The sequence below is a fragment of the Cupressus sempervirens genome, chromosome 11, assembly GCF_028749045.1.
Source record: "Cupressus sempervirens isolate cs-2001-9-10 chromosome 11, ASM2874904v1, whole genome shotgun sequence".
Classification (NCBI taxonomy): Eukaryota; Viridiplantae; Streptophyta; class Pinopsida; order Cupressales; family Cupressaceae; genus Cupressus; species Cupressus sempervirens.
This window is the reverse complement of record NC_143128.1, coordinates 134343827-134355564: the sequence shown is the minus strand read 5'-3', so window position 1 is coordinate 134355564 and position 11738 is coordinate 134343827. Positions and strand designations below refer to the sequence as shown.

The 11738-nt window shown below is 35.3% G+C and overlaps 1 protein-coding gene across 1 annotated transcript; it reads right to left on the bottom strand.

Annotated features, from left to right (window-relative positions):
* Window positions 1-10439: 10439 nt before the first annotated feature.
* On the bottom strand, window positions 10440-11462 carry LOC149528563 (glutathione S-transferase F10-like). Its single transcript, XM_089810360.1, has 3 exons — window positions 11316-11462; window positions 11166-11214; window positions 10440-10879 (listed from the first exon to the last, which is right to left on the bottom strand). The coding sequence occupies exons 1-3, from the start codon at window positions 11460-11462 to the stop codon at window positions 10440-10442; spliced, it is 636 nt and encodes a 211-aa protein (XP_089666486.1).
* Window positions 11463-11738: the final 276 nt, after the last annotated feature.

Below are 11738 nucleotides of genomic sequence, written 5' to 3'. Positions count from 1 at the left end.
AGCATTAAACACCTTAGGGGCCTCAAAGGTATAGCCAGGTACATATGCATTTAAAAGCATTTGTAAGACCAAATTTTTCTCAATGGTGCTCAAAATTCAGGCTACAATTTTGAGCGCCAACAATGACAAGGCCAACTTATTTATTAATTTGAATTTGACCTTACACCTTCCTGCTATTAGAAGATTCATTTCAACTTCTAGATTTTAAAAGAAAGAATATGGGAACAGAAAATGAAAAGAGGAGGAAAGATGAAGGGTCAATTTAATAATATTACTTTATTGTCTTTATTAAGGTTATAAATATGGACGTACAAGGTGGCATTATTGAATTATAACTTTTAATGTAAAAAAAAATTAAAATGCCATTTTGTGTTTATATATTTATGATTTTAATTAAGAAAGTAAAATAATATTAAGTGATATTATATTTGATAAATTTAATTAAGGTAAGAAATTGATTTATACTATTTTTAGTTTTAATTTTAGCTCATGCAAATTCCACCAAGAAATCTATTGTCAAGTCCAAATAAACTTTCCAAGGCAATTTTTAGGTCAAACTTGTCATTCCTGATGACTGTATCTTATGACCATCCCATTCCGATGACCTCGTTTCATAATGCTTCTCCTCTGTCTCCGGTCTTCATCTTGCAACCTTTGAAAAAAAATTCTTGCCGAAACATCAATTCATGATTCATAATTTGTTAGATAATATCATTAGGAAATTTCATCATTAATACTAACTGATTCATCATAAATGTACAACAGCTAAAACTATCTTCATTTCATATGAACACAACGGCTAAATTTAACTGACTCAATTTCATAGGATAATTAAATCGATGCAATGGTTAAAAATAACTGCTTCACTTTCACATGAACATGAATAAATAAAACAATGACTATAACTACCATAATAAAACAATGGCTATTATGAACTAATTTCACTTGAACATGAAAAATTATTTGGGTTCAACGGCCATATTTAGCTTAAACAATTTTAGGGAAACAATTGGGATGTAACAAGCTAGACAAAAGGAATGAATATCATTCATTCGATCAGTTAGAAGACAAAGGAGAAGAGTAGAAAATAGAGATAGGAAGAAGATCAACAGATTAGAGCAGAGGAGGAATATTAAGAATAGAGATTAGAGGACAAAATGAAGGTTCAGTTTCAGTGTATGCAACTACATGTGTTTGAATCTCTCTACCATTTTGTAAGTTTGTTTTGGTTTTCCCTAAGAAGTAGTTATTTCTCCAAGTGTTATTGTATGTAGCACTTAGTGTTGTAAGTTTAATACTAAGTTTTATTAGTTGAAGTATTTAGTGTGTTTTTGGTTGAAGCCAAATGCTCCTAGATTTTGTAATAGATTTTAACCTAGTTTAATAGAAAGCAAGAAAGAAGGCATACTAATTGATCCAGTTGTGTTGCCTTATTGTTGTTTCTTCATTATTCATCATTGCATGGTGTTTAGTGTTTGAGAAATTCATGCTTACAAGATTTGTGGTTAGCTTCTCTATGTTTTAATGGAGGAAAAAGTGTAGACTGTAAGTCTGTAGATAACTTAGTTTGTGTATGACCTATTATTTCTACCAAGTCCACTTAACTACTATCTATTTCTCTTACTAGGATCACTCGATGTCTTCATCGACTGAGTTCAAACAACCTTTGTGTTGGTTGAGTGTTGAGCCTACCGAGCTACACATCCCTTTGATGACCAAGCTCACTCAACATACTCTTGTGTTGAGATCCCTTTACTATCAAGCACACTTAGTTCCTTAGTGTGCCAAGTTTACTCAACACCATCTACCTATGACTCGCACCCTCTTGTGGCAAGCAAAATTGTCACTCAACATCCTCTTGTGCCTAATGAAATTTTAGTATGTGAAGTTGAATTCTTTATAGAAACTACATGTGAGATCTATGATTATAAGAAAACAAATATTTATTTGTAATAGGCTTAGCTAAATAGGCTTCTAAGTTATGAAGTGGTGGAATGTAGATGATTTGATATTTTGATCTATAGAATGTTCTCATGGTAATTTGGAAATGATTGTATTTGATAATTGGATATATAGCTAGTTTTTTATATTGAAAATGGTATGGGAAAGTATAATATTTAAAGAATAATAAATTAAAAAAATATTGTAATAGTCTACCTTATTCTATTATTTTAATGTCTATTTCTTCCTATAATTTTGTCAAACAGTTGGCTTGCAACTAAATTTCTTATAGTTTTCAGCTTGATGTTGATTAATGATTTCTCAAGATTGTTTGTGTTTCATATGAGATGAAAATAGGAGGCAACATAGAACCATATGCAACTAATACCAATTACCATTCATTTATTTCTTGTTTCAGATTATCAAAAAATTACAACTATCATAACAATCATATCTTCTCATTAAACTCAACACATTATATCAACTATAGAGTTCAATGATGGTCCATACCCATTGTGGCTACAGAAGTGTTAATAATTCTGAAATTTCTACAATAACTTGTAGTTACAGTGATTTGGACTGCTACAGTAACTTGCTACTATAGTACCGCGCTATAATGATTTCGACTGCTACAATAACTCACTGCTACATGAACTTTCTATTACAATGTTGAATCTCAAGACCATATATTTTAATGCAATCAAGATTGAAAGTGTAGAGGGTTTGCATCCTCCAAGCCCAAAGAAATAATCTGCACAATTACTTCCAATTTCAAATAATATTTAGCATACCCAAATGAGACCTATCCTCTTTCTTTTAACCCTTCCTCACCAGTTCTACGCTTCCCTCTTGCCAATGTGGGATAATACATGAGTTTTAATGTTACTTTTTCCCTTTTATGAATGCCCATGTATGTATTGTAAAAGGGGGACTTGATTTTTTAAAAAGTGACTTTATGAAACATTATAATATTTAATTTTAATAGTCACTTTATCATTATGACTTCAAACATTAAAATAATATACCAAATAAACTCAAAATCCCCACATATAATAGCTCATTGGAAAGAGCTTGAAAAAATGCATCTCCTCCTACCACTGAAAAATGAAGGCACTGCATCCCCTCTTGGCTTACTAAAAATAGTAAGTCCACTAGGCCAAATAACCTCACGATCCCTTTTGAAGTCTTGGTTAGCCCTTAGAACCATGAAAGGAATTGGCTAACGACGACATATATCTAGATTGGCTAAGTGGGGGACATTACAATCCACCCCTCTTGAAATTACTTGTCCCCAAGCAATCTCAACTTAGGATGCTGAAGAATCTACTATGCCTCCCATGTTGCATCCTAAACTGGTAGGTTTCTCGACTTCACTAAGTATTCCTTGATAGTCCTCTTGTGAAGAACCCTCTCCCTAGTGTCAAGTATACCCTCAAGAATCAAGATAAGCTTTCCCTCATCATCGAGAGGTAGCAATAATATTGAAGGCACCACATTATTCCCCAATGCCTTCTTAAGGCATGACACATGAAAATTGTTATGCACTTTACTGTTTGCAGGCAACTCCAACTCATAAGCTACCTCGCCCACCCTCCTGATCACTTTGAATGGTCCATAGTAGAATGGATTCAATTTCTCTACTCCACTCATCTTGAGAGAGGATTGTCTATATGGCTGTAACATGAGGTACACCATGTCTCCCACCTCAAAAGACCTCTCAACCCTGTGCTGACCAACATATTGCTTCTATTGATTTTGTGCCTTTTGCAAATTTTCCTTCAAGGATCACATAATTTCCTGACACTCCTACAAAATATCCTTGGCCTTAGGCACCCTACTATCCCTAAATAACAAATCCAAGAGATTAGGAGCATCATACCTGTATAGTGCCATGAAAGGGGACATTTGAATAGACATATGGAAAGAGGTATTATAGCAGTACTCCACTAGATGTAGCCACTTCACCCAAGCCCTCTACTACCTTGCAATGTAGTTTCAAAGATACCCCTCAACCCACTTGTTTACTATCTCTGTTTGCCCATCAGTTTGGGGGAGTGACCTCTATTCCACACAACTTGAAAAACTCCTGCCAGAAGTGGCTCATAAATCTGTTATCTCTGTCATTGACTATGCTCTATGTTATCCCATGTAGTCTGAATACCTCTCGAAAAAATAGTTCTATTGTTTGTGCTCCTGAATACATAGATGAAATTGCAAAGAAATCTACAAATTTCCTCAATCTATCTACCATAACAAAAATAAAATCCTGAACCTATGCCTGGGGAGGCCTGTGATGAAATCCATGGAAATGCTATCCCACTTCTTCTTTGGTATGGGTAGGGGTTGTAGTAAACCACCCGAAAAGGAATGTTCCTATTTGTTCTACTGACACACTAGGCACTCCCTAGAAAACTAAAGAACCTTTGATTTGAGTCCTTTCCAAGTAAAGTGCTCTCTCACTTACCGATATGTCTGAAAGAATATGGCATGTTTGCCTATGGTGAATTATGAAATGAAAAATCTTCTACTTCATAGCAGACTCGAGTACTAAATAAATCCTTTCCTTGTAGATGATCAAATCATTTGCAATAGTGTATCGGCTATCCTGAATAGCCCCCTCAATAATTCCAGATGCCCAACTATCATTAGAATATTCTACCAAGATCATTTCTCTCCAATCATCCATGATTATCCCAACATCAAGCAAATGTGGCCTCTTGGATAAAGCATCTGTGACAATATTTTTCTTCCTGTTGACATAGATATGCCGAAATCATAGGCCTATAATTTACTCACACATGTCTTTTACCTGTCATTAAGATCCTTTTTTCTAAGGAAATGTTTCAAGCTATTATGATCTATTTTTACCATGAATTAGCTTCCTACCAAGTGCTGCCTGAACTTAGGTAGCGTGTGCATGGTTGCTAGCATTTCTTTTTCATAGATGCTATAGGTTTTCTTGATACTCCATAATTTTCTGCTCTCATATGTGATGGGATGTTTTTCCTACATGAGGACAACTCCTATGCCTTTTCTCGAGGCATCACACCGCAACTCAAAAGGTCTAGTGAAATCTGAAATAGCCAAAATAGGACATGTACTCATCAGCTTCTTGAACCTATCAAAACAATCCCAAGCCCTCTCTGACCACTTGAAACTATCTTTTTGTGTCAAATCTATAAGTGGTGCTGCTATCTATAGAAATCCCTTCAGAAATTTGTTGTAGAACCCACAAAGCCTGAGAAATACCTTGAGTTGTGAAGTGTTCGTTGGTAGTGGCCAATCTAGAATGGCCCTGATCTTGTCTGGGTCAACCCAAACACTTCTTGCACTAATAATATGCCCTAGATAGAGAAACTCTATCATCTCAAACTCACATTTAATCATCTTGGCATATAATGACTCCCTCTCTAGAATACTAAACATTGTATCAATACGCTTCAAATGTTCTTCCAAAGTATGGTTGTATATCAGTATATCATCAAAAAATATCAACACAAACTTCCTCAACTGATCTTTGAACATTCTATTCATACAAGACTGGAAAGTTGTGGGAGCATTAGTCAACCCGAAGGGCATGACTAAGAACTCAAAATGTCTGTAGTGGCATCTGAAAGATATCTTCTCCACATCCACCTCTCTAACCCATATCTAGTGGTAGCTGGATCTCAAAAAAATCTTAGAGAAGTAGCATGCACCATGGAATTCATGAATAAGCTCATCGATGCGTAGGATAGGGTATCGGTTCTTGATTGTCTTCTGGTTTAGTTCCCTATAATCAATGCACATCCTCATTTTACCATCCTTCTTCTTCACCAATACTGCTGAAGAAGTGAAAGGACTCTTGATTGGTTGTATGTGTCCCATGTCAATAAACTCCTTGATTGCCTTATCTATTTCATCCTTATATCTCTTTGGATGGCGGTAGGGTGTGATGATGACTGGCTTAGCCCCTTCCTCTAACTCAATAACATGCTCGATTCTCTGATCCAGGGGTCTTCTTGGAGGTATCTCACCAAACACCTTAGTATGTTTGGTTATTAGTTCCTATACATCTAGTAGATACTCTTGTTCATGTTGCTCTGTTATCTCTAACATTTCTTTGAACTCTATTGCCCATTGCACCTGATCATGTGTAAAGAAACTCTACATCCTCTTGAGTGACACCACTCAAAGTCTCCCATCTAACAAACCTCTGAGCACAATCTTCTTACCATTTGCCTCAAACCTCATTTCTATTTTCTGGAGGTTAAATGTAAACTCTTCTAGAGACTTCATCCAGTTCATTCCAAGCACCATATCTTGATGACCAATGTTGAGCACAAAGAAATCTCCCACCATGTCATAATCTCCCAAATGAAGTTGCAAGTTGGAAATTTTCTTAGTACAGTCAATTTTGAAACCATCAATAACCATCACCTTAAATCCCCTATGCTCCTTTGTATGTAGCCCTCTAAATGACACAAACTTCTCATCAATGAAGTTATGTGTTGCCCCTATATTAATGAGTGCCACAAATCTCTGTCCATCCAAAGTTCCCCTAACTCTGAAAGTAATGGCCTCCTATATACTAGACAACTGAGCTAACATGCTATCACTGTATGCTTCCTCATGTGATGAATTGTCAGCATCTCCATCTGATTCTGATGATTGGTCTAAATCTCCATCCACTAACTCTTTGGCTAAAAAGTACTCCATCTTCTTATCTTTTTCTTTCAATGGACACTTATGTGAAAAATCCCAAGGCTCCCTGCAATGAAAAAAAAACTTCATCTTCCTAAGATCATTAAGTGTCTCATTGTCCAACCTCTTACTTTCCTCCTTAGGTGGTCGAGCCTCTCTATGAAAAGGTTTCCTATCCTTATCTTTCCTTAAAGGGAAACTCTTTGCCTAGAATTTATTTTTGGAAGCTAAAGAGGAATCCATGTCATGAGCTTTCTTAATGGCTTCCTATAAAGTGGGAGGGTTGAGAGCTTTAATCCACCCTCTAAACGGATCAGCTAACCCATCCATAAATAGAACCAGTATCCTCTATTCAGATACATCTGTTACTAACACTGTAAGTTTCTAAAACTCTAAAATTTATGTTTCCAATGATCCCCACTATTTAAGCTGAGCTAACTCCTTGAGATGGAGTTTTGGATCCTTCCTATCAAAACATTCAATCAGTCTCTCTATAAACTCCACATATGAGGTAATGTGTGCATGACCCATAGTGATCATACCATGATGCCACCACTCATGTGCTAACCCATCCAAATGAATTGTTGCTTACTTAATGGCTTCTTCCTCAGGCATAGGGTTCAATTGAAAGTATGTGTCAAGATTTTGAACCCAAGCTTTTGCTCTAGACTTCCTTGAGCCATCATAATATGGTAACTGAAGTTTCCCTACTTTCTTCCATAGCTCATAGCTTTGGTTCCTATCATGTCCATGTGGCATATGTTTCATCGACACATCCATATAATCCCTAAAGGTAATTGCAGTAGTAAAATCTAGACCTCCTTCTTCCCAATCTCTCCTTAACTAGTCCTATATATTAGTGATTTGGAGCTTTGGTATGGGTTGCTCTGGGGCTCTAGGAGGAAATGTGAGAACCATCGGCCTTGAATTCATTGTCCTAGCTTGTTGGGGTGCATGACCAAAATTGTTCCCAACTTGTTCACCCCCATTATGTGTCCCATCCTGATTATTCCCATTCTTATTGTCACCATTCTGATTATTACCATTATGATTATTTCCTCCACCCATGTTAGCATTCAACCCCATTTGATGAGCCATCATTTGCATCATAAGCTCTAATTTTTCATTCTATTCCTGTGCCCTTTTTTCTGCTAATCACTATCCCTGTACGACAGTCTCTAATAACTATAAGAATCTTTCCTCTCCAGGATCCCCAACATTCTTGTCTCCCATATAGCCAATAACCTATTCACCTATAGCAATATGGTCCTCTAGATTTCCTTGTTCCTCTTGTCCTATGTTTAGATGAGCCCTAGTTCTTCTTAAATTATAGTGATGAGTTAAAGGTTGAACACTCCAATCTATCATATCACCACCTATTCATTGTGTTTGTACCCACTAGGATCACAGGATAAACAAGCTTTGATACCACTATAATAGTCTACCTTGTTCTATTATTTTAATGTGTATTTCTTCCCATAATTTTGTAAAACAACTACCATAACAATCATATCTTCTCAATAAACTCAACACATTATAGCAACTATAGAGTTCAATGATGGTCCATACCCATTGCGGCTACAACAGGGTTAATAGTTCTGAAATTGCTACAGTAACTCGTAGCTATAATGATCCGAACTGCTACAGTAACTCTCTGCTACAGTACCACACTATACCGATTCAAACTGCTACAGTACCATGCTATAAGAACTTGCTATTCCAATGTTTGAATCTCGAGAGCATATCTTTTAGTGGCATCAAGATTGAAAGCATAGAGGGTTTGCATCCTCCAGGCCCAAAGAAATAATCTCCAGAATTACTTCTAATTTCAAATAATATTTAGGATACCCAAATGAGAGCTATCCTCTTTCTTTTAACCCTTCCTCACTAGTTCTACACTTCCCTCTTGCCAATGTGGGATATTACATGAGTTTTAATGTTACTTTTTCCCTTTTAAAAAATGCCCATCTATGCATTTTAAAAGGGGTGACTTGATTTTTTATAAAGTGATTTTATGAAACATTATAATATTTAATTTTAATAGTCAATTTATCATTATGACTTCAAACATTAAAATAATATACCAAATAAACTCAGAATCCCCACATATAATAGCTCATTGGGAAGAGCTTGACAAAATGCATCTCATCCTGACATCGAAAAATGAAGGCACTGCAGCCCCTGTTGGCTTACTAAAAATAGTAAGTCCTCCCCAAAACCCAACAAACAAACTCCATTTGGCCTGTAATTAGATTTGACTAGGCCAAATAACCTCAGGATCCCTTTTGAAGTCTTGGTTAGCCCTCGAGACCATGAAAAGAATAGGATAACGACAACATCTATCCAGACTAGCTAATTGGGGGACAATACAAATATTGAAAAAGTTTTTAATGAAATTGTAATTTAGAAGCTGAAGACATTTTCACTAGAGCATACATCAAAAGTGATAATTGAGATATATCATTAGATTATTTTTTTTACTCTATCGTATTTTGACTTTTGGTTGCTTCTCGCTAGACCTATGGACTAGGATTTTTTAATGCCTCTATTTGATGAATAACTTTTACATATTATTCAAAATACTTCAATTTTCAACTACAAGAAATATGTTTGTATTAAAGATATAATAAGAAAATTATTTAATCACTGAAGAACTTTATTTAGCAAGCTTGAAAAGAGATATATCTTCCATTTAATAATCTATCCAATTAATAAATAGTTCAGTGATTTCTCAAAATTGTTAGTTCAAATAGATAGATACAAAATAAATTAATATACAAAAGCTTTATTTAACTTACAAGTTTAATCAATGTATGACTCACATAGAGTAAAAGTAGAAGATAAAATAAAAATATATTTAAAGATACATATGCTCAATATCAGAACATGCCTTTATTGATTACATATATACTTCAGACTAATATTTTATGTAGCCAAGATTTTTCTATAAATTTATTCTAATTAGGGAGGAATATATGAATATAGGGGAGACATCCAATAGTGGTTCAAGCTAACTTTGGGCACCTAGAATTTGTAATTTGTAGATCAAAATTTGTCACTTTTAAGGTGAACCTATGTAGGTGAGTGAAGAGCTTAAAGGTAAGCTTTTAGTTTTTAGAACCGAGTTTTCGAAATAAGCAACTAGCAATGAGAAAGCGGGCAGCTAGCCCTTGGTTCTATGTTTTTTTTTGGTTTTTGGATTCCACAAAATTTGATGCCCTATGGAGCTTTTTTTATGTATATGATCAACAGCTGGACTAATAGTAGCAATATATCTCCTTGGTGTTGTATAATTTTCTGTTATATAGGCTTGTTAGGAATAGAACTGGCAGTAAGTATTACTCTAGTTTGGAGCTACTCTTTATTTGTTTTTTGAAGTATAAAACTTGTATCAGTTAGATAAGTGGGAGGTAACTTCCGGCTATTTCCTTAGCCTTGTTGTACTTTAGGGTCAACCCCTTTCTTTTGGCTCCTATCTAATACTTCAAAAATCAATAAGCTTTCTCAATACCACATTTTACTGGACATATACCATCTAACGCAATACAATAATTGTTTTTATAACTTTATCCAACACTATTGAATGCAATATTATGGTCTTGTCAATTATTGCACTTGCAAAGTGACAACAAGAATTTGCTGATCTCTTTTGCCCTTAATTATGTTGCATTAGAATTAGAAAAGCATTCACTACTATAAGTAAATAAAACTCTTTGAGAATGTCTAATGCAATCATCATTGTCATGCATTGTATATATCAGCAACATAGACTAGAACAAACAGTTGCAAGAGAATAGACCACACGATCCATGGCTTCACATAGCCAAAACCTTTTTCCATGCAGATCTGGATGAAATATCTTCCCACCATGCATTCACATGTTTCCTATCCCTAATCAGATAACCATTATCAGTAGCATTCACTATATATTCAATATATGGAAGATGCGTCAGATCAGCAAGGCTATAAAAATCCCCTGCCAAGAACTTGTTCTTTGACAGCCTATCCTCATACACGTCTAACATTTCCCTCAACTTTTGTATGATGCTCTCAATAAAAGCCTTGTCTTGAGGCACATTATTCCTTGGGGCGTAGATAAGCTGATAACGTAATTCATAAACATGAGGATTAAAGTTCTGTCCTTCAACTTCAACCCATTGTTCAACCATTGCTTTCTCCTGCAATGTCTTGCCTAGCAAAGGAGTCCCCTGTCCTGCATATTTCTCAGCATAGTACCTTGCGATAGCCCTTGACTCTGTACATACCCGTTTAATAAACTCTCAGATCTACAATACCCAAATCAGATTTCCTTGTATAAAGTAATTATAACAATCATGGATGCACTAACCCGTAGATTTTTCATGACATAAGATAAAAATGTATCACAAAAAGTATTTATGTGAGCTACCCAAATGAGCTTTGAATAGAAATATCAAACATATCACATGGAAGAGGACTATCTATCTATATAGAGTCTATTGTATGAAACTCAAAACAATAGTCTCGACTACCCATTAACATAAATATAATCAACATGTTACCAAATAGTGTGAGATCTCCATCCTGGACCACTGGAACTTTCCCAAACGGCTGCATCATACAGATACAAGTTACATACATTGTATAACCCTACAATAGGCCTTATTTTGTTACCAGCAAAGAAAAAATAGATTATGAGGAAAGTTCCCTACTTGTAAGGCCAGGAATTCTGGTTTTCTCTGATCCCCTTTCAGTAGATCAAGAGGCACAATTTCAAACTGAACATCTTTCTCTAGAAGGCATACAAGCATCCTTCTGCTGCTCGAGACATAGGCAGGTCCAAGCAGCTTCACAACCATATTGCCTTTCTTCTCTAATGTAAAGAGAAAAATGTCTTTCTATGCATTTGATCAGAGAGTTGTGATGGGAGAGCTATTTATTAAATTACTGGGCTCTCTAATTTGTTTTATGTTATTTTCGGTATGAATACTTTAATTGTATGGATTGGAACAGGAGAAATTATTTTATTGTTTTTATAGCTTTTCTTATAGAGTAAAACAATGCCTCACCTAACTTTCACTATATTTGCACTAAGTTCTACAATGTTAATACATGCCATAAATTGATTTTGGCAT